The sequence below is a fragment of the Pongo pygmaeus genome, chromosome 4 (genome assembly GCF_028885625.2).
Source record: "Pongo pygmaeus isolate AG05252 chromosome 4, NHGRI_mPonPyg2-v2.0_pri, whole genome shotgun sequence".
Classification (NCBI taxonomy): domain Eukaryota; kingdom Metazoa; phylum Chordata; class Mammalia; order Primates; family Hominidae; genus Pongo; species Pongo pygmaeus.
The window spans coordinates 174,253,217-174,276,357 of record NC_072377.2 but is presented as its reverse complement, the minus strand read 5'-3'; the positions used below and the strand labels follow the sequence as shown (position 1 = coordinate 174,276,357).

Genomic DNA, 23,141 nt, shown 5'->3' with positions numbered 1-23,141 from the left:
TGGAGATGTGGATTAGACCAGATGCACCTTTGTGTTAGAAGCACCAAGGTCTTGCCAACATCATCATCTTACTTGTGCTCACATTTTGCCTAAATAATAATCAGCCAATTGATGGTTACTTCTTGAGTACTTACTGCATGACCAGCCCTGGGTTAGGATCACTTTATACATATCATCTCATTTAATCCTTGCAGTATCCTAGGAGGTAGGTACTGTGATTATGGCCATTTAAGATGGAGAAACAGAAGCTTAGGGATGAGTTAAGTAACCTGCCTAAAATCATGCTCTATTTGCTAAGATTTGAGCCCAGCCTATCTGATTCTAGGGCCTGCCACCTTAAGCGTTATGTTTGGCAGCAGGGATCTCAAACTCTGATGCCAAAAATGATTAAGCAGGTAACTTGAGTGAGGGAATTGGATCAGGTGGACTGGTGAATTGCAGGCATGTACCTTATGCAAAGTGGGCAATTGCCTTTTAGTACCAGCTTGTGGTGACCACTAAAATCCATGGTTATTTGATGGACTGACTTTTGGAGACAAGCCAGAATTGTAGATTTGTATTTGAAATGCTCCCAAATTGGCAATTAATTTGCATATGTGAAAATCACAGTGAGAACCAGACTACGCAGGTCTGCAGGCCAGAACTCACCAGTGGGCTACCAGTTTGCAAGTTCATCTCTGCTGTTCCCAGTAAAGAGCTAGTTGTACGTTTTTGTTTGTTTGTTTGTTTGTTTGTTTGTTTGTTTGTTTTGAGCATGGAGCTGAACTGAGCAAAACAGGGGCAGGGAGTTCTCCTGCTGCAAGGGATGAAGGAAAAGAGACCCCATGCCCAATCCTCCTCTTTACATGCCCTCACCGTGACCACATCCAACCACCCGGGTTGCCCCTCTGTTTGGCCCGTTCTTCTCCCTGCAGGTAGCTGTCTGCACAGGGCTGGCTGCAAGCTTTTGCAGGTGTAAAATTATATATGCGAGAGTGTTGCCAAGCCAAAAATTTAGCCCAGAGAGGCTTAGTTCCCAAACGACTGAGGTAGTGTGAAGCCAGTTTTTAAAATCAAATTCAGCTCATTTCTTTCCCAAATGCATGTATGTTTTTAAACTTGCATGTGGTTATGTAACAGATGAGAACGAAGTGCAAAAATCGGAATAGTTAATAATGCCTCCTGTGGTGTGAGTCTGGAGAGGTAAAGCATGAGATGGGAGCCCTATAAGTGTGGCCCAAAGGGAAACACTGCTCTCCTTGACCTGGTAGGAAGGTGATTTGATGGTTTTCAAACACATGCTGTTTCTCTCTTTCATCAGGGTAGCTGGGTGGGTGGCATTAGGTCCTTTGGACTGGAGAGAGGAGACAGAGGAAGACACCCATTAGGACGGCCTGATGTGAGCAATTTCAGAGGTCTGCCCTTGGGCTCATCAAAAAGCATCTTCCAGCCAGGCACAGTGGCTCATGCCTGTAATCCCAGCACTTTGAGAGGCTGAGGTGGGTTTGAGGTCAGGAGTTTGAGACCAGCCTGGCCAACATGGTGAAACCCTATCTCTACTAAAATTAGCCAGGCATGATGGTACGTGCATGTAATCCCAGCTACTCGGGAGGCTGAGGCAGGAGAATCCCTTGAACCCGGGAGGTGGAGGTTGCAGTGAGCTGAGATTGCGCCACTACACTCCAGACTGGGAGACAGAGCGAGACTCTGTCTCAAAAAACAACCCCCAAAACCAAAAAGCATCTTCCTTTGGCTAAATGGCTAAAATTCCAGAGTCTTGAATGGCTTAAACTCTGCATGGTCACTTTATCTATGGGGAGAGTCTTAGGTTAACTGGACTCCTTTTTTCAGTGGTTTCCTTTGGAAGGTAGGAGGTGCATTGAATAATACATGTTTACTCCAGAAAACATTGATAATACTGATAAGCAAAATATAAAATGCTTAAAAAAAAAAACCCCGTTTCTCCACCCCAAGAAACCTAGTGTACATTTTTCTGAGTGTCTCCACGAGGCCTTTATCCAAGGTGTCTGGAGGAAGTTGGGGAGTATCCTCTTCAAGGTCCTTTGGGAGACAAGGCAAACACACAGGAAACAAGCAGCAGCAAGGAAACGTGATGAAAGACCAAAATGAGTTGTGCAGAGAGAGGGTAAATGATCCAGAAGTTCAGAAGTTCAGGGAAGGGAGAAGCCAGCACGAGATGGAGCAGCTGGGGGAGGCTGCAGGCGGCGTGTGGGGCCAGATAAAGCCTGAACGTTGGGCGTATCTGTGTGCTAGGGCTGCCATAACAATGTACCACAAACTGGGTGCCTTACAACAGCAATCATCCTTTCAGACTTCTGGAGCCTGGCAATCTGAAATTGAGGTGTCATCAGGGCCAGGCTCCTTCTGAAATCTGCAGGGGAGGGCCCTTCCTTGCTCATTCCTGGCTCCTGGGCTTGCCAGCAGCCCTTGGCATCCCTTGGTTTGTAACTGCATCACTCCAGTCTCTGCCTCTGTTGTCACACGGCACTATCCCTGCATGTCTGTCTCGTCGTCGTTTTATTATTTTGTTATTTTTCAGAGACAGGGTCTTGCTCTGTCACTCTGGCTGGAGCAGTGCAATCATAGCTCACTACAGCCTCTGCCCCCCTGGGCTTAAGCAATCCTGCCACCTCAGCCTCCTGAGTATCTGGGACTATAGGCAAGTACCACCCTGCCTGGCTAGTTTTCTCTTTTGTAGAAATAGGGTCTTGCTATGTTGCCTAGGCTGGTCTCAAACTCCCTTCTGGCCTCAAGTAATACTTCTGCCTCAGCCTCCCAAAGTGCTAGGATTATAGGTTTGAGCCACTTTGCTCAGCCCTGTCTCCTCTTCTAATAAGGACACCAGTCCTATTGGATTAGGGCCCACCCGAATGACCTCATTTTAACCTGATTAAATCTGCAAAGACCCTACTTTCAAATAAGATCACACCCATAGGTAGCTGGGGTTAGGACTTCAATATATCTTTTGAGGCACACAATTCAGCCCATAACAGAGCAGTAGGATTTAAATGGATGCAGGACTTTGAGGGCTTCTGAGGCCAGCATACAGCAGGAACATATGTGCCAATGAAGTGCCTAGCACAGTTCCTGGATCTGATAGGTGCTCAATACATGTCTGTGGCTATAAAGAAGAAAGAATTAAATGAGGCAAGCTGAGGGCAGTAATGAGAACCCCCTTCTTACTGAGCTGTGGAATGAAATTGACATTTGGGGGAAATTAATCTGGCAGGATTGATGACAGGGGAATGAGGCTGAGGGCTGTTAAATCGGTGGTTTCCTTGCTCGGCCCCTTTTATGGTTCCAGTCCCCAAGCATGTTGTCAGCCCCATAGATGCCTCACAGTCTGGACACCACCTGCCTCTGTGATCCCATTTGGTGTCACTCTGCTGCCGTCACCTGGACCTTTTTGTTGCTTTATTCTTTTAGGGCCTTTTTGTTTCCGTTCTTCCACCTGGAAACGTCTCCCTTCAGCCTGTCCTTCAACTGGATCCTTCTTTTCCTTCTAGTCTCAGACCAAATCTCACTCTCTAAGAGAGGTTATTCCTGGACACCCTAGGGAGGGCAGTGCCTTCACTGCCTCTCACCACATTTATTCTCTTCACCTCACCCTGTACTGTTTCCTAGCTATGCCCATATTGCAATCTGTAGTCTCCTTGTTTATTTGTGGTGGCCTATCTCCCCCTGTGTTTTTTATTGTTGTATTAATGATAGCAAACTTCGTGGCTTAAAACAACAGGCATTCAGCACCTTCCATTTGTCTGGGACCTCTGCTTCAGGGTCTCATAAGGCTGCACACAAGGGTTTGGTTGAGGTGATCTCATCTCAAGACTCAGCTGGAGAAGGACCTGCTTCCAAGCTCTCAACGTTATTGGGATAATTCAGTTCCTTGCAGTCTATTAGAGGGTTTCAGGTTCCTGCTGGTTGTCTTCAATTCTTGGTGGTTGTGGGTAGAGGCTGCCTCCAGTTCCTTGGCATGTGGGCCTCCCAAACATGGCCACCTGCTTCATCACAGCCAGCAAGAGAAAAGAGTCCTATAGCAAGACAGGCATTGCGGTCCCATGTAACATGTCACAAAGGTGACATCCGACCACCTTTTTTGTGTTGCATGGGTTAGAAGCAGGTCTCTAGGTTCTGCCCACTCAAGGAGAGGGGAAGGTGTTGATACTGGGGACCACCTTAGAATCTGTCTGCAGCATTCAGCAAAGGAATTAAAGTTCCTTAAAAGGAACTTCTTTGCTATTGTTTTACCGTCTGTCCTTAGCCATCAGCATAGTGCCAGGTCTGGAGTACGTGTTTGATAAAGGTTTGTTGTAGGAAGAAAAGAAGCAAGGAAAGGAGGGAGGGATTTTAAAAAAAGGAAAGGAGATGGGGAGGGAAGGAAGGAAGAAAGGAATTAAGGAAAGGAGAGGGGGAGGAAAGGAAAAGAGAAAATAAGGAAAGAAAAGAAGAAAGAAGGAAGGAAAAACCTGTGTTTTTCTTGAAACATGCTTTAACAGCCAAATAAATCTGCTGGCAGTTATCCTGAGGCAATGTCTCTGGGCTTTTATACATGCTGGGTTTTTTTTTTTTTAAACCTAAAATTCTTTTTCTCTCTCTTGAATATTCCCATGCCAATCTGAATATAGCCAACTGTTTCTTGAGGTCTCAATTAAAATGTCACCTTTTCCTGGATGCCTCCTCTGACCCTATACCCCAATTACTCCATACTCCTTCCTCCATACTCTTCTGTAAGCTTTTGTTTATGCCTCTGGCATAGTAGAGAGCAGGAGTCTATAAACGACAGCCCCTGGGCCAAATCCAGCCTTCAGTCTGTCTTTGTAAATAAAGTTTTATTGGCACACAGCCATACTCATTTATTTATATATTGTCTAAGGCTACTCTCACACTACAAAGCTGAGTTGAATAGTTGTGATAGAAAACATGACTGGCAGAACCCAAATTATTTACTATCTGGCCTTTAAAGAAAAAGGTTGCCAACCTATGGTATAGAGCATTTATCATAGTCTATGGTAATTGCTCCTTTATATCTTCCTCTCTAAACTCTGAGTTTCTTATGGGCAGAGACCACGCCACTATTGTTTATAGCTATATACCAGCATTTAGCACAATTCCTGAAACTTAATGGTGAAGACTTGTTGAATGAATGAATGAATGAATGATGTATCAGTAAGAAATAGAAAACAGGTAGAAAATTCAAATTAGGAATATTCCAGGAGAGTTGATTTATTTACACAGGGATCATTTCAGAGGTGTGGATATGTTTCAGAGAGATACTGTAGAACCCAAGACCATAGAAGCAATGGAGCAATTATCACCTCTAAGCCAGAAGAAATAGGAAGAAAAGTGTCCTGGAACCAAGAAATGGACAGTCATAAAGAGGAACTGTAACCTTTGTTGGCAAAACTAGCTAACGTGGGTGAGCTCTCAGGGAGGATGAATACCCTGTCCTGGGTCTGATCCTTCCCCTATCCCCTGCTTAGCTCATAGGGAAGCGAAAAAGCACAGAACCTTGCCCTTTCTGTGATGTGGCCCATTCAGGTGGAAAGCATAGTGAGAGCATAACTGAAACTGAGGCCACTGCTTCCTTGCCAACTTGTTCTGATTTGGTTGGAACCTCTTCTTTGCTGGTAGTAAATGAAGGGTCAGGAAGTGCTATGGGGGCCTCTTAATTCTGGCTCCTCTTACCCCTTTCCTGAGTAGGAGTCCTCAAATCACACTATGGGATTTTTTTTTAAGTTGTTTGTTTTTTTTAAGACTACTCAAGTGCAGTTGTGAAAAGGAGGGGAAAGAGTAGAACAAGTACTTCAATCTGTAACTGACTGAACAATCTATTGAGATAGCTATGCTGTGGGATCTTGAATGTGGAGGAGTCACACATTGAAAGGCTTATTCAGGAGCAGGAGGTCTTCTCTCTGACTTCCTGCTTGTCTACTCCCCTTGGTGTTTAGACCACATCCCTTAACGTTTCATTTTGCAAATTCTTGCCTTGTTCTCTAAGGATCTCCTGAGTCTTAGCTCATCTCCTCAGCTAGACTCCAGGCTCCTTGAAAACAAGGACCAAGCTATATTTCATTTTCTAAAAATTCATTTGTCTCTGGGCTCCCAAAAGACGACAATTACAGAGTTATTGACAGGACTCCATAGGTCATGTAGTTCAGCCTCCTACCCGTCACAAGGATCTCCCAGACATCATGCCCAACATGAGTTAACTTTGCCTGCATATCCTTTTAATAAGGAATGACTGCATTGTATGGTAGCCCCTACAGGTTTACTTCATGTTGAGACCTGATCTTCTTTCCTGAAACCCAGAAGGCAGTATTCGGTAAATACTCAGTGTACAGGGGACAGGCAGTCTTAAAAGTCTGGTCTGAGCAATGGTGTGCTCCCTAACTATCAAAGCTCTCACCATCACAGATGAACATCTTTTTAAAGGTCTATCCCAAGCTACACCATTGCATCCTCTCCCTACCTGTTGTAGCCCGTGGGTGAAAAATTAACCACTCGGAATGCTGTTTAGAAAGTACTTCCTTGGCCGGGTGCCGTGGCTCATGCCTGTAATCCCAGCACTTTGGGAGGCTAAGGCGGGTGGATCACCTGAGGTCAGGAGTTCGAGACCAGCCTGGCCAACGTGGCGAAACCCCATCTCTACTAAAAATACAAAAATTATCCAGATGTGGTGATGGCACCTGTAATCCCAGCTACTCAGGAGGCTGAGGCAGGAGAATCGCTTGAACCTGGGAGGCAGAGGTTGCAGTGAGCTGAGATTGTGCCACTGCCCTTCAGCCTGAGCAACAGAGCAAGACTCTGTCTCCAAAAAAAAAAAAAAAAAGTACTTTCTCCATTGAGCCTCATGGTAATCTGACAGACGTGGTATTTTGGGTCACGTTTTACAAAAGTCACAGCAACAACAACTGGAGTTCCATAAAGTTAAGTGCCTTTCTCAAAGCCACATAGCTAAGGAGTGAAAAGGTTGAGATTCAAATCCACACCATTTGAATTTATAATTGAAGCCTTTTTCCCCACACTATGCTTTCACTGAGGGCTGTTTTTTCACTCCTTGCTCTTCCCAGATGTGCCACAGCTGGAAGAAAATTTTGCGGGAATGCCACAGAATGAATAAAAAGAAGTGTATGGATGTACATGTGCCAAGATAAGGCCAGTGGCCTGACCTAGCAAATGTCATTTTTGTTTCATTTTTTCCAGTGTTGTTCTGAATTCTTCTTTCTCCCTACCCCACCCAAGGTGTCAAACAGATGTGAAAATACCACAAAGCTCCAAGTCTCAGCATTGGTTTATGATTCACTGATTGGGATGGGGAAAAACAATCCAAATTACCATGGTGATGCCTGTTTATAGAGGCAACATGGCAGATGCTGAGTAACATGACCAAAACCAGACGGGGCAAACACAGCAAGAAAGCTCTTCCTCCTTGATCTTGCAGACGGGCTCAGCCACTTCCCCTGGCCAGGACTTCACTGGGAGACAGGGTAGGAAATGTGCTCTCTTGGCTGGAGTGGGGGAATCAAAGCTACTAAGGGTATGTCTTTGTTTTTTTCCAAGGCACGGGAGTGGGAAATTCTATTATGTTTGTTTGTGCATTTGTTTATGCATTCTTTTAAAAAATTCAGTGGATAACCTGATGCAGTATAAAAAAAATGCTCTAATGGTAAATAAGCAGTAGGATGTGATAAGTAAAACTACGACCTTTGCATTCAGAGAGCCCAGGTTCAATTCTCAGCATTATCCACTTCCCTGGTATGTGAACTCATGTCAAATTTCTTTATTAGTAAAAATCTTCTAAGCTTAGGGTGGGGATGGGGGAAACTAAACTTCAGCCTCCTCATGTGAAAAATGAGATAATAGTACCTACCATATATGGTTGCTGTCTGAATTAGATAAATGAACACAAAGTCCTCAGCACAGTACCTGGTGCGTAGTATGGCTCCAGCAAATATCAGCTTTTATTAAGGCTGATCTACAGCATTTTAATCTGTTGAAGTAAGATAATACCTACCTTTCAGAACTGTTGCAAAGAGAAGAAGAAGAAAGCATGGGAGCTGGGTGTGGTGGCTCATGCCTGTAATTTTAGCACTTTGGGAGGCCAAGGTGGGCAGATCACCTGAGGTCAGGAGTGTGAGAACAGCCTGGCCAATGTGGCGAAATCCCATCTCTACTAAAAATGCAAAAAAAAAATTAGCCAGGCGTGGTGGCAGGCACCTGTAGTCCCAGTTACTTGGGAGGCTGAGGCAGGAGAAGGAGAGTCGCTTGAACCCAGGAGGCAGAGGTTGCAGTGAGCCAAGATCGTGCCACTGCACTCCAGCCTGGGTGACAGGGGGAGACACCGTCTCAAAAAAAAAAAAATAAAAAAAGTCATAGAAAGCTATTGTATCAAAGATATTTTATTTGTCAGTGTAGACTGCCATAACAAATAGTTTCCACATTTCAGTGGTTTAGGAGTTATTTCTTGAATAGGTCTGAGTTTAATGTGTGTAAATGGTTGTGGGGTGGGGGGCTGTGGGGGTCCAAAGGAAGAGAGGCCTCTGTTTCATGCAGTCATTCAGGGACTCGGGTTCTTTCAGTTTCCCATCCCTAGGATCCTCCAGTGTATCTGCTGAATCCCATCCAAGATGAGAGAAGAGAGTGTAAAGGATGGGGCAGAAAGTTTTATTCCTCAGGCCTGAAGGCAGCATATAGTACTTTCGCCCCTGTAATAGTGATGAGAATTCAGTCACATGGTTGCACATACATGCAAAGAAAGCTAGGAAATGTAATCTATCTGTATGCTCAGGCTGGTGAGTTGTCCACGATTATCATTTGTAGAGCATTGTGGCAGACTGCTGAGTTGTCCATGAAACCTTTTTCCCTCTGTCTTGAGCACAACTCAAAACAACTCACTAGTCTGCCACAATGCTCAATGAATGATCATCATTACTGTGATTGGTAACCTAACATCATAGGTGATTCCCGTGGTATCCTAAGCCCTACTTGGAGGGATGGGCATCTCTAATTATGCAGTCTTTTCTCTTTTGAGCTTGAGAGAAGGAACAGTTCTCACCTCATTCCCAGAATAACTCTGGAGCCTTCTGCCCCCATGAGCCATCCTTGACCATAATGACAGGACTGAGGTTCTCAGAGGTGGTACAGAAGTCTCAGAAAGGCCATGCCACCAAAAGCCATGTGAACAGGGTTCCAATGCCCGTGGTAAATATTGAGTATTCAGAAGGTGGCTTTCTCCTCCTTTCTGTTCCACCCCTCTATTGTTACAAAATGAATCACCCCAAAACTTCATGGGTTAAGACACGGTGGTCACTTTGGTACAGTAATGTGTTGTTTAACGACAGGGATACATTCTGAGAAATGTATCCTTGGCAATTTCATTGTTGTGTGAAAGTCCTGAGTGCACTTGCACAAACTTACATGGTCTAGCCTACTACACACATAGGACATATGGTTATAGCCTATTGCTTCTAGGCTGTAAACCCGCACAGCAAGTTACTCCACTGAATACTATAGGCAGTTGTAAGACAATGCTGAGCAATGGTGAGTATTTGTGTATCTAGATATATCTATTGTTTTGTTGTTGTTCTTTTAAGAGACAGGGTCTTGCTATGTTGCCCAGTCCAGTCTTGAACTCCTGGATTGCTCCAGCAATCCTCGTACCTCAGCCTCCTAAGTGGCTGGAACTATAGGTGTATATCACCATGACTGGCTAAATATCAAACATAGAAAAGAAAGGCACAAAAATAAAAATACAGTATAAAAGATTAAAAAAATAGTATACCTAAATAGGTACTTACCATGAATGGAGCTTGCAGGACTGGAAGTTGCTCCAGGAGAGTCAGTGAGTGAATGGTGGGTGAATATGAAGGCCTAGGACGTTACTATTCACTACTGTTGACTTGACAAACACTGTACACTTAGGCCATGCTAAATATCTTTACACTTCTTCAATAGTAAATTAACCTTAGCTTACTATGTAATTTTTTTTTTTTTTGGGGGGGACGGAGTCTTGCTCTGTTGCCCAGGCTGGAGTGCAGTGGCACGATCTCGGCTCACTGCAAGCTCTGCCTTCCGGGTTCACGCCATTCTCCTGCCTCAGCCTCCTGAGTAGCTGGGACTACAGGCGCCCACCACCAAGCTCGGCTAGTTTTTTGTATTTTTAGTAGAGACGGGGTTTCACCGTGTTAGCCAGGATGGTCTCAATCTCCTGACCTTGTGATCCACCTGCCTCAGCCTCCCAAAGTGCTGGGATTACAGGCTTGAGCCACCATGCCCTGCCAACTTTTTAACTTTATAAACTTTTAATTTTTTTTTATTCCTCCGTAATAACACTTAGCTTAAAACGCAAACCGTATAGGTATACAAAAATATTTTCTTCCCTAGTATGCTTATTTTACAAACATTTTTCTACTTTTACAATTTTTTTTTTTTTTTACTTTTTAAACTTTTTTATTAAAAACTAAGACACAAGCACACACATTAGCCTAGGTCTACACAGGGTCAGGATCATCCATCTCGCTGTCTTCTGCCTCCACATCTTGTCCCACTGGAAAGTCTTCAAGGGCAGTAACACACATGGAGCTGTCATCTCTTATGATAACAATGCCTTCCTCTGGAATACCTCCTCAAGGACCTGCGTGAAGCTGTTTTACCATTAACTATTTTTTAAAATAAGTAGAAGGAGTATGCTATAAAATAGTGATAAAAGTATGGCATAGTAAATACCAGTAACACAGTCACTTATTATTATCAAGTATTATGTACTGTACATAATTGCATGTGCTGTACTTTCATAAAACTGGCAGTGCAGTAGATTTGTTTTCACCGGCGTCACGTAAACATGTGAGTGATATGTTGTGTTATGATGTCACTAGGAATTTTTCAGCTCCATTATGATCTTATGGGACCACCATCAGATATGCCGTTCTCATTGACTGAAACATTGCTATATGGTACATGACTGTATTATCTTTTACAGCTTCTGTGGGTCAGGATTTCAAGAGTGGTTCGTTCAGCTAGGGGATTCTGGCTTAGAGTTTCTCATAAGTTATAACCAGATGGTGGCTGAGGCTGAGTCCCAAAGGTATCTGCACCTAATGTGCCTGACCTCTGGGCTGGAAAGACTCAAGCCAGGGCTGGCATCTCTCCCTCATCCTCATTCTCCTCCTCCATGGGTTTCACCAGCATGGAGGCTTCAGATCATCTGCTTTTCTCATATGGCAGCTGAAGGCTGCAGTGCGAGTGAGGGAAGCAAGAGAGTGAGCACCTCCCCTATTGCCTCTTCTAAGCTAGCCTCAGAAGCTCTGCAGCATCATTTCTGCCACAGTCTTGTTTGTCCAGCAGTCTCAAAGCCTGCTCAAGTTCAAGGGAAATTGGCATAGACACCACCTCTTGATAGCAAGTGTATCAAAAAAAAAAAAAAAAAAAAGAAATGACAGACATGTTTGGAGACCACCACACTTCCCACATCCACATCTGGACACTGTCCTTGGCCCCCATCCAGGATCACCCCTCCTGCTGACAGTTCAGAACCCATCCCAGGCTGACATACACTGACTCCCTTGAGGCCAGAGCTGAAGGTCATAAAGGTCTGGAGGAGCCTGGGCCGGGACAGTGGGGGCTGGCCTTGGGACAGGCAGCCTCTCCTCAGGGTCAGTGTAATCCATTTCCATTTTTAACCACGTGTGTTGAATCCCCAGCTTTGTGTTTCTCATCATCCCATGGCCTGCAAGTAGGAGACAAAGCTCCTACAAAGCATGCAAGCCCAGAGAATGTAAGTAAGTTACTCAAACTCACCCAGACCTAGCTGTGTGGAGTTGGGGGCTAGAGGTATCTCACCTCAAAGCCCATGCGCTCCCTGGCCTTCCTGGCAGTATGTGTGTTTGGGAGGTGGGAAGAGGCAGGCAGCACAGCTCAGTGGGAGGGGAGAGCCCGTCCCTCTTCTGTAGCCCCTGTGTCACTTGCACTCAGATACCAAGGCAGTAGGGGTCACAGAAATGCTGCGAAGGACAGGCAGTGGGCTGGGGGGGCACCCTTGGCCCCATTATTCTATTTTTCAGCCACAAAATAGACTTCTCTTTTTACCCGTAGGAAGAGAGCACACCAACAAGGAGTGTCTTGGGGACCCCAGGATTTATCCGTAGGCAAAGTTTGGGGTATGGGGCTGTCAGCTTCTGTTGGTGAACTGAAATTTCAGAGTTGAGATGGGAGAGATGCGCTTCAACTAATTACAGTAATAGCTGCCGTGATTGAGTACTTAACAAGTGCCAGATAAGTGCTGTGTGTACATCATCTCATTTAACCCTCATCAAAGCTCCTGAGGTCAAGATTTTGTCGGCCTCATTTGTAAATGGAGAAACAGCACCTCAGAGATGAAGTGCACTGCCATTAGATCACTCAGTAAGTGGCAGGACAGGGATTCAAGCTCAGGACTGCCTGCCTCTGAAGCTCAGCTCCCAAACACTAACTCTGTGCCAGGGACAGTCCCACAGCACACCTTCTGCCCCCCGCCACATCCTCAGCATTTCAGCAGTGCACTGTGTGTGCTTTGACGTAATAAATATTCAAAATATTAGCGCTGCAGATGCTGGCACAAGCTGCTGAGATACCATGCTGTGTCCTGGTAATTAAACCCTTGGTTGCATTGTCATATTCACAGTTGTCAAGGTCCCCAAACATCCATCTGAATTCAGATGGGAGGTGAGAAGAACACGTGTGATGCTTTGGAGTGTGTACAGATTTCTGTCTGCAGGTTTCCCATCCCTGCATGGATAACCCTTCTTTATTTTCCTGGGTAATTCTTGCTATGCTTTTTTTTTTTCTTCTAAACCAGCACTCAAATTAGCCAGAGAAGTCTAAATACTGCTTTTCTCCATCACAAGCTACTTCAGAAACAACTTTGATGTTGTTTTAGGTATTGGAAAACTCAAGGAGGAAAGGAGGAGGTACCTGTGTGAGGTTACTCAAGGACTCACTTGATTTTTATTTCAGTATTATGTCTGATATCAGGAGAGTAATCCCTCCTCCAACTTGAATTTTTTTATATATATATAAAGTGCTGGAATCTGAAAATTCCTTCCCTGTTCATTTTATGCAACTGTATAAAGGAGGCATAATTGCAGGGTGGCATCTTTAGGAAGCGACTAGGAAAACTGAAGAGATGAATGTTTGGATGGGGATTCATCATTGGAAAAATGGCTCTCAGTATATAAATGTTCAGAAAGAAAAGACAATTCACAGATACCTTGTTGAAACTCCAAGGGCCAAAACCCTGAAAATTGAGGGTTAAAGAGGGCAGAATCTGTAGGGATCAATTATTCAGCATCCATTATTGAGAACTGTAGCATATTATTCATGGTTCCTTTTTTTGGCGTTCAGTCTTGTTAGATTATTTTAGTGAACACGGAATATTCATGCAGTTGTTCACAGGCTCGTTCGTGACTTCAGTTTTTCTTAACTGTTTTTCCATCATCCATGCTGCCCTCCACCCTCACTTCAATATCACCGCCACCACTTCAGCTCTTCTATGGCAAATCCTTCTCTTTGGGGCTATTTTCAGGAGCTTAAGCCTATAAATTGAGGCAGGAGTAATCCATGCAAATGTCTTTACCTAACATGGGAAATGAGTAAAGTTACCTCTGCTGGGTGCCAAGCACATACTCTATCTACTATGTTGGGTATGGAATTAAATGAGATGTGGCCTTTGCCCTCAGGGAGTTTGCAAAGTAGCTGGAAAATAGACAATTTTTGTCTTGTTTGTTGGTTTCTAGCTACATACCAAAGTCAGGCAAATTCTTTTGATTTCAAGTGATAGAAAATTCAACTCAAACTGGTTTAAATCAAAATATAGGAGAGATGGGATAGAATGGGTCATACACTCTCAAAATACAGAGGTATCTGGCTTCAGGCATGAGTGCGTTTGGACATTCACAGGAGAGCACCATCTGCTCACTGTTTTTGTGGCGGTGAGATGGCTTCTGGCTACCCTGAACAGCTTAGCAATCCCAGTAGATAAACAGTTATTGGGATTTTGAGTCATTTAGGCATTTCTGAAACAATTGCTGTGGTCAGGAAAACTGAAGATACTTATCAGCCTGGCCTGGGTCAGATGCCAGTGCCTAGAGCTGGAAAGAGGGGTCAGCCCCATTTGTATGACATGATCTGAGAGTTGGGGGGAAGGGGAAACTTCAACAGAAAAATTTGTTACCTAAAGAAGGAACCACAGAAGGCAGGCAGTTACACATAACAGAGTTCTGCTATGTGCCTAATGAATGGTTTATTCCATACAATATCCTTAAGATTAGCCGGGCATGCTCAAGGGATATCGTTAATCATCAGAATTGCCGCCTTCTGGAAAAGCAACATCCCTTCAGTCCAAGCCAGTCTGGATTAAATAGACCGTAATTGTAACTCACAAAAATCTGACCTGAATTTGCTCTCCATTGCAGTGACCTGGACAGAAATAATATCACCAGGATCACCAAGATGGACTTCGCTGGGCTCAAGAACCTCCGAGTCTTGTAAGTAGTTGATGGCTCTCAAGTGCGTTTTCATTTTTAGCTCTTCAGCCTCACAAAAAAGTGTTCCAGTGCCCCTGACATCACACTCCCAAGCCCTGGACAACAGGAATTCACCATTCTGCAGCAGAAAGCCCCTCATTAGTGTACCCACATGCTCACAGGTATCACATTCTGTGTCTAGATGTTGCTGGCTGAGCTAGATCAATGGAAAAACTTAGTTCCAGTGATAGGGAAAGCGGAAGGCTATGAACGAATAAATCACCATGCCCAGCTTCTAGGATGACAGCGATGTCAGATTGACTAACCATGCTTCCCTTCCATAGAGATAATAATTTCTTCTCCAGCCTGTGCATTAAAAGAGCAATCAGGACAAAAGTTATCTGTCTTGTAGCTTAATGGAGAGGAGGGGAGGAGAGCATCAGAAAGGGTCAGGGCCCTTGTTGAACACCCACAGCTGTGCAGACAGGTAGCAAAATTTGAAATGGGCATTAATGGACTAGGGGAGCAAGGAATATTAGGTTTCATTGCTGAATATTGAACACTTTCATCCATCCTTAAGTCTATGAGTGATAAGAAACTTCCCAAGTGCTTGTCTGTCGAAAAGTCTAAGACATTCAGAGGTACAGGAAAAAACAATTTAGATTTTATTTTCCTTCTTTACTTGGTGGTTAATTTTGACCCATAAGTGTGGCTCCAGGCAAGAAGTATAGACTGGGCCAACTGGCCACTGCCTTGGTATATGTATGCCATGGAATCTTAGCTGGCAAATTTTTACTAGAAGTAACAGCTAAAGTCTTGGTACCTGAAGCTACCTCCTTTTTACTAATAGCCCTGTATAATAAATATAATGAATTTTGTATTTGGTTCAGAAAGTACCAGGCTCTGGTCCCGATTTGGAATTAGCTACCCATGAAACCTTGGGCAAATTATTTTTCCTTCTTAGGCCTCAGTTTTCTCATCTGCAGTATAGGGAATACGTAGTTAGAAGTATTTTCAACTCTTACAGTTACACGTGTAGTGCTTCATTGTTCTAACATTTTCTGATTATTCTCATGATTACTTGTGAAGCATTAATTTTACAACACTGTTTTTCATTTCTGATTGAGTTGTTAGTAATAATGATGATGGATATGATAATTTCATGGGCTCAGCACAGTATTACATAGTGGTAACATACAAGGTGGGGCATTATTATGAGCCCCTATTTGTAGCAGAAGAAACCAGGGTGCGGATAGGTTAAGTAGATGCAACTCTACATAGCAGGTGATTGAAGGAGTTGGAATTGGAACCTAGACTCTGTGCTTTCTAACCTCCATGCAGTATCATTATATTCACATTATAGAAAGCTAAGAAAACTTAAGACAGTGATAGTCTACCCATTTTGTAAATGCAGCACTGATAATGTGGGGGCTTGTCAGAGCTTCTGTTATGTACACATGTGTGGGGACATGGGGAATCTGAATCCTGGGCCTCCAGCTTGCAGATGCTCTCCACACCGACATGTTCTCTATCTTTGGTCTCAAACACTCTCCTCTCACCACCCTCAAAGGGAAGGCACATCCTGTGCCAAGTCTTTTGCCCCAGCGGCCACGTGTCTGTCAAGTGACTGATAGTTCTGACAAGGTGTGCGTGGATCAGAATTGAGACTGGAATCAGGATGGGGGAATTCCATGGTTCAATTTTAGGGCGATTGTTATTGAAGAGGTATAGGTAGCAACTCCTGATTCTATGTCATTTGCCAGGTTAAAAAATAGACGCTTGTTTACCTTCTCACTTTATTTTTTTTATTTATTTCCCCTGCATCTGTGAGAGATTTCCTTTTATATTTCACCTAATGCTTCATTTTCTAACAAAGTCAAAAACAACCCTTTGATTTTCTTAGCATTACATCAGAAAGACTAATAAAAACTCCAATTTTCGTATCTGCTTTCTGCAAATAGAAAGTTTAAAATAATCACAAAAGATTGTTTTAATATCCCCTGGATGGTCTGCAACATTCCTTTGACTACAGTTTATCTTTTCAGTTAATTGGTACATTCCTCTTATTTTGATAAGCAATGCCAAAAAGCCTTCCCCTACCCCCCACCCCCCGATAGAATATTAATATACTCTGTTTCATTATCTTCCTTATCAACTCAAAGACAATCCCATTCAAGTGGCCCTTTATTACTGTGAAAGAATCTGCCTGGTGGAATAGCTGACATGCTTTCTAACTAGCACCAATAAAATATCCAGACATTTTTACCATATTTTTCCTCAATCTATTCTTTTTAGCTGAGTAACCTAGACAACTATCTTTTTTAAAAAGATTTTTTTCACACTTTGGCACATTCCCCATATCTGTTTCTTATTTACAATTTCTAGAGAAGCCAGAAAAGAATCAGTAGTCTTGAATAATTGGCCACCCATTTCTGTGTCAAACTGTTAATATGGGCAAAAGCAGATAAAATGGAGATTGAGGAACTTCAGTCTCAACCCAGGGCAATTTTCCCCAAATGAAGAGCATTTAAGGAGAAGATAGAAGAATTGCCCAGGACATTTTTTTTTTTTTCTCCCATGGGGTGGGAGTAGGAAAAAGTCTCTTCTGGTGGTATCAATTATGTCCCATTTCTTGGTAGTCTAAGGGCTCTGCTATGCTCACAATGTGGGAGCCAGCTTTACCCCAAATGGGGTTAATAAAAAAGTTAAACTCCACCCCAGCCATCATCACATGGGGGGCGATTTCCGATCCTGATCCAGTGCTAAAGCTAAAAAAATAACAATGCCAAAAAAGCTGAAAATGAACACAGGCTCTGTTCTAATTCAGAACAGACTCCAGCCATGGACAGCCCTTCTGGGTGTTCAGCCCTTCCTGGATCCCCTGTCTGAAAATGTGGGGAAGGTATCAATGGCTTTTAGTGCATGCTCCTGGCTTGCGTCTCAGCCCAGAAGTCTGGATGGGAGGGTCTTAGCTCATTCATTCACTGATCCATTTATTCATCAAATATTGATGATTTGTTGAGCCTCTGATAGCCAGGTTCTAGGCTGGACTGTGATGGAACTAGGAAGTAAATCTGGAAGGGATGTAGATACTCAGTCAGTGAGGGTCCCAGCAGAAAAGAGGGCAAATGAGGAGAGCAAAGTAAAGACTTATTTAGAGGTGTGGGCAAGATTAAGAGAAATGTAGAGGAGATAGTGCAGTTCCTTGAGGCTAGAGTCAAAATGGGGCCACTGCTGTCTCCTGGGCCTTAAGAAGCACAGGGAGGAAGTGGTTATCAGAGCCTGGCAAAAGTAGGGACGGCTTGACAGAAGCTGTGGTCTTAGGTAGAGGGATGCAGTCAGCCTGAAGTGGCTTGGCAGGGATGGAGAAGAGTAAATCCCCCAACCACACTCTTCCTCCACCCTCTGATCTCCTGCCGGTGACTCTCTTTGGCTGAACCTGACAGGAATCCAGAAGTCAAAAAACTTCTTGATGGTCTTGATGGCTAGATGCGGTGGCTCATGCCTGTAATCCCAGCACTTTGGAAGGCCAAGGTGGGTGGATTGCTTGAGCTCAGGAGTTCAAGACCAGCCTGGGCAGGGCTGCCCAGGCTGGGCAACATTGTAAAACCCCGTCTCTATGCCCCCCCCCCCAAAAAAAAATTAGCTGGGTGTGGTGGCATGCGCCTATAGTCCCAGCAACTTGCACCACTGCACTCCAGCGTGGGTGACACAATGAGACCTTGTCTTGGTGGGGAAAAAAATCTTCCTGATGAAGCTAATAAAAGTCAGCTTTCCAGGGCCTGCACAAGGTAGAAACGGTGTATCTCATATAGATATCCTTGCATCTCTTCTATTCCCCTCTCTGAAAGAAGCTTGAAGTGTTAGATTCATTAGCACAGAACTAAGATTCATTATAGAAGGGGTGAGTTAGGCTCCCTCAGAAACCCAGAGGGAATGTGGTACTTACAATACCCTAGAGTTGGTCCTTGTTATCCAGCAAGGAAATAATGACTACAAAGTCTGTGATTGATTTGATTGGTGGATGGATAGTAAAAACTTAGCTCAGCAAACCTCCAGTCAGTAGTGTTGAAGTGGGACCCTATTTAGCATGATGTGCTAGTGTGAGACTATTAGCATTCCAAGGCCCTCCTTGCATATAGTGGAATGGAAAAGGAAGACAAGAGAAGGGAAAAACTTTTTTTTTTTTTTTTTTTTTTTTTTGAGACAGAGTCTTGCACTGTCACCCAGGCTGGAGTGCAATGGTGCAATCTTAGCTCACTGCAACCTCCGCCTCCCGGGTTCAAGTGATTCTCCTGCCTCAGCCTCCTAAGTAGCTGGGATTACAGGCACATGCTTAATTTTGTATTTTTAGTAGAGACAGGGTTTCACCTTGTTGGTCAGGCTGGTCTCTAACTCCTGACTTCGTGATCTGCCTGCCTGGGCCTCCCAAAGTGGTGGGATTACAGGCGTGAGCCACTGTGCCTGGTTTTTTTTTTTTTTTTTTGAGACAGAGTCTTGCTCTGTCGCCTAGGCTGGAGTAGTGCAGTGGTACAATCTTGGCTCACTGCAACCTCTGCCTCCTGGGTTCAAGCAATTCTCCTGCCTCAGCCTCCCGAGTAGCTGGGACTACAGGCATGCACCACCACACCCAGCTCATTTTTGTATTTTTAGTAGAGACAGAGTTTCACCTTGTTGGCCAGGCTGGTCTTGAACTCCTGACCTCCTGGTCCACCTTCCTCAGCCTCCCAAAATGCTGGTATACAGGAGTAAGCCACTGCACCTGGCCAACATTTCTTAAGCCTCTAATTGTATAGCAGAACCTGGGCTAGATGATTTACTTATTTATTCCATTTTTGTTCTCCTAAGAACTTTTGCAGTGTTTTATTTTCTCTATTTTACAAATGAAGAAACTGAATCTCAGAGAGGTTGGCTAGTTAACCTACTCTTATATCATCAGCTAATGTGCAAGCAAAACAGGGCTTCTAAACTAAATCTAGTGTGCTCACCAGACTGGGAGTTAGAGGGCCCACCCTACCTGGCTGTGGGAATTGGCATAAATAATTTCTCCTCGGGCAAGTCTTTTAGCCTCTCCCTTCAATTGTTTCTATAGGTGTTAAGTGAGGAGCTTGTAAGGGGCCAGAAGTAATAGAAATGTGAGAAGCAGAGCAGATGAGGACATGGCAAACTGTGGGGCTGGGGACCCTCGCCTGACCAGTTCTACTTCTGGTCAGTTGATATTTGGAAATGTGAGAGCTGATTTTTCAAAAGGAGTTTCTTTTGCGGGTTGTGGGTGTGTGTACATGTGAAATATCCTGATTTTCAACTGTTGGCAACAAATTCACAAAAATGTAAAATATCATCGAGCCCAAATGAAACAGTTACCTGTCCCAGACACATATACAATCGGTATGTGCCATGGCCCAAAGTCTTCTGTAGGTTTTCATTCATTCAGTAAGCATTTATGAAGTACCTGCTGTGCTAGGCAACTGTGTTAGAACTGGGAGTAGGATGATGGACATAATGTCTATCTTCTTGCTCCTTAGGCATAGTGGGGAAGATAGACTTGGGAACTAAACACAAGGGCCCAAGTGTTAAGGCTGAGAAGTGCGGGAGGTTATGAAACATCTAGTAGGGAGAGACTGTCATGGAGCATTCAGTTTGATATAAAGATGCATCCTTCCCAGGGTTGCTCTTCCTCTCCATCTACCATTTACTTAGGTGCTTGTGGGTACCTCTCCTCCTGAGTAATCCAGAGGAATCCACAGCCCTTTCTAAACACTTTCTAAAGAAACATTCTCCAATCACAACTGCATCCCCGTAAAGTCCCATTCAGCCACCACGTGCAATCTGTGTCATTTCCCAGCCTAAGGTCAGCCCCCAATGGAAGCTACATAGCTTCATTGTTTCTCTTCCCTGCTGTTCAGCTTATCCATTTAAGCGGCCATTTTTTTTTTAAGTTAGGGAAACAAACATTTCATTATGTGCTAAATTCTTTGGATATACTCCATGCATGAACCAGACTCACTTATACAGAGTGTTTAGGATTTGTATTCACCTGCTTGGAGGACTTAGGTGGGTGAGTGAAGCGTGTGGCTGGAGGGAGGGAGCCTGATCTTTTAGGACCATCATCATGAGGTTGGGATTAGCTGGGCTCTCGGTGAGAGGAGTTCCTGGGACCAGGCTGGTTTTCTTAGCGACAGCCAGTCGTTTCACAATAGCCTCACCCTTTCTACTAGGGTGAGCAGGGAAGGCCCTTTTCAATGAAGTATTTTTGAATCCTTGGAGGAGGGAGCTCCCAGGGAAGAGATGCTGAATCTATGTGTGGTTTTTATAAAGAGCAGCTTTTACCTCTTCCTTTTCTGCGCAACATCCTGCAGTGCTTGGGGGGACATTTACTGAGAACATTCTTAAAATAGAGGCATGGAAACCAATCTGTCAGGTAGAAGTGTGCAGGCGGCAAAACCCTGGTTACTGTGACACCAAGCTGGGATATGAGTTATCTTGTCCCGTCAGACTGATCCCAGTTGAAGGGACCCTGACGATCAGGGGAAGGGCTGAGTGACCATGCCTGCATGGCATGAAGCCTAGTATGAGGGTCCCTGAGCCCAGCTTTGTCCTTAGTCATTGCTGTCTCTGGTTGTAGGCATCTGGAAGACAACCAGGTCAGCGTCATCGAGAGAGGCGCCTTCCAGGACCTGAAGCAGCTGGAGCGACTGTAAGTACAGCACAGCCTCCTTTCTTAAAGTATTTATTTAATTTTAGTGTTTTTTGTTTTGTTTTGTTTTTGTAAATTGGCCTTATAAACTTGTTAAAAAAAGGTCTCCAGTGTTTTAATAGAATGTTTGCTATTATACTTAAGGCACATTAGATGCATGTTAAAGAAACACTGAGATCCACTTACACTCCTTTTCTGTAAAAGTTGCTAGAATCAGCTTTCAGGGTTTGTTTCCCTTCTTCTCAGGCTTGAGCTCTGTCTTGGTACCTGTATAAGGGGCTGGTTTTTACCCAAGTGTAAACCTTTCCTTCCACGGAGGAGGGAAGCCTGCAGTTATCCCTGCCATGAGATCTGGCATCAGATAGTCCCTAGTCCTCTGCGCAGGCAGAAGATCCTCCTGAGGCCCTCTCCTCCCTGAGTGTTCTCTGCCCCACTCTTGTGGGGAGAGGAAGGACTGGTGAGTGGGCGCAGCCTTCAGCGCGCTTGTATCTCCTGTGAGTGAGCATCAGCCTGTGTCAAGAAGCCCCCACGTTTCCACGAGAGAATGCATTGCCAGTGGTTTAAAAATAGGCCACTGTTCTGACTCAATGAGAGGGAGAGAGGAAAAGGGATGGGAATGGAAGACGGTTGGAGCCTCCATTTGTTTTGTTGATGAATACTTTTGCAGAAAACTCTTGGATTACTTTGAGGAGGGCTGCTCAGATGGTTAAGTAGGCAACTTCATCTTTCCTCTGTTAATCACATCTGGCAGCTCATAACATCTGGATATTTGCTTTCTGCCCTCTGAGCAGGGATTGTCCCCAAGAGCACTTAGTCATGCTGGTGGGTGGCTCTCTTCAAAGTTCTCTCTGAATCTTGGTTGCCCTGACATTTCAGCCTCTTTCTTCTGCAGTCAGAGGGATGAAGCTGCAACAGCTCACGGCTCTGGCGCCTTCCCTAGAAGAACTGTGTTCTGTTTACCTGTCTGGTTGCCAAATCTCATTTACAGAGGTGGGCTTGGGTAAGGTGGTGTGCCTGCCTCTGACTAGTTAGCTTTGAGATGTGCCATCTTTTCCCCTGGAGTCAATTTATCTAGGGCCACATAAGAACAGGGAAGGTCCCCATTACATGTCAATTAGTATTACCCAGAAAAATGCTTTCTTCCCTCTCTGTTGTGTGAACCGTCTCATTTATTGTTCTCCTTCTGGGTCAAATCCCAGCATATGTTCTGCTGGTGTTGGTTTGAAAATATGACATTTATTTCTTGCAAGGGAAAATAGTTATAAAAAGAATGAATGTTGTCTCTGTTTACACGTTTATTTTTAAGTTTCTTAACACTCAAGTTCTTCTTATTTAGACCAAAGAGAACATAAAAGTATTTGTTGAACCTGGTTCCTTTGTATGAAATATTCAGCATTTCTACAGAAAGATCAATACATGGTCCTTTGTGAAAAGGCCACCCCTTGCTTAGCCTTCTGATTAGAAGAGTGAAAACAATTCCCAATTCATTAATTTCCTGGTTTTGGGGAAGGAACTAATTGAGTACCTTGGACATGCCAGGAACTATGCCAGTGTTTTACATGCTATTTGTATTTTTTTATTGCCACAAAATTCCTATGAGGTGTAATTACCCTCATTTTGCAGATGAAGAAGCAGACCCAGAGAGACTGAGTCAAAGAATGGTCAGGAGGGGAGCCAAGATTCAAAGCCACTTCTGTCTGACATGAAAGATGATGTTCTTTCATACTCATGTGCAGCAGATACTAGATGAAGTGTGATCTTTAGTAAGGGCCCTGAGAGTAGCCTCTCGCATAAACATTTAACTCCAGAGAATATCAGTGAAATAGTTTGGCAAAGCCTCTTTTCTTTGGCTTGATGAACAAGGCTGAAATACCCATGCATGTCTGGGGAACTGAATGGATTACAGTTGCAGAGGAAACCTGATTATTTCTCCGTGTTGGTGTATT

The 23,141-nt window shown here is 44.1% G+C and overlaps 1 protein-coding gene across 1 annotated transcript in view; it reads left to right on the top strand.

The window, feature by feature from the left end:
- Positions 1-23,141, top strand: part of SLIT3 (slit guidance ligand 3) — a 636,449-nt gene that overhangs the window by 35,596 nt on the left and 577,712 nt on the right. Inside the window, exons 2-3 of the mRNA XM_054486980.2 lie at positions 14,448-14,519; positions 21,124-21,195. Of these exons, the coding sequence (XP_054342955.1) occupies positions 14,448-14,519; positions 21,124-21,195 (144 nt within the window). The remainder of the gene's footprint in view (positions 1-14,447; positions 14,520-21,123; positions 21,196-23,141) is intronic.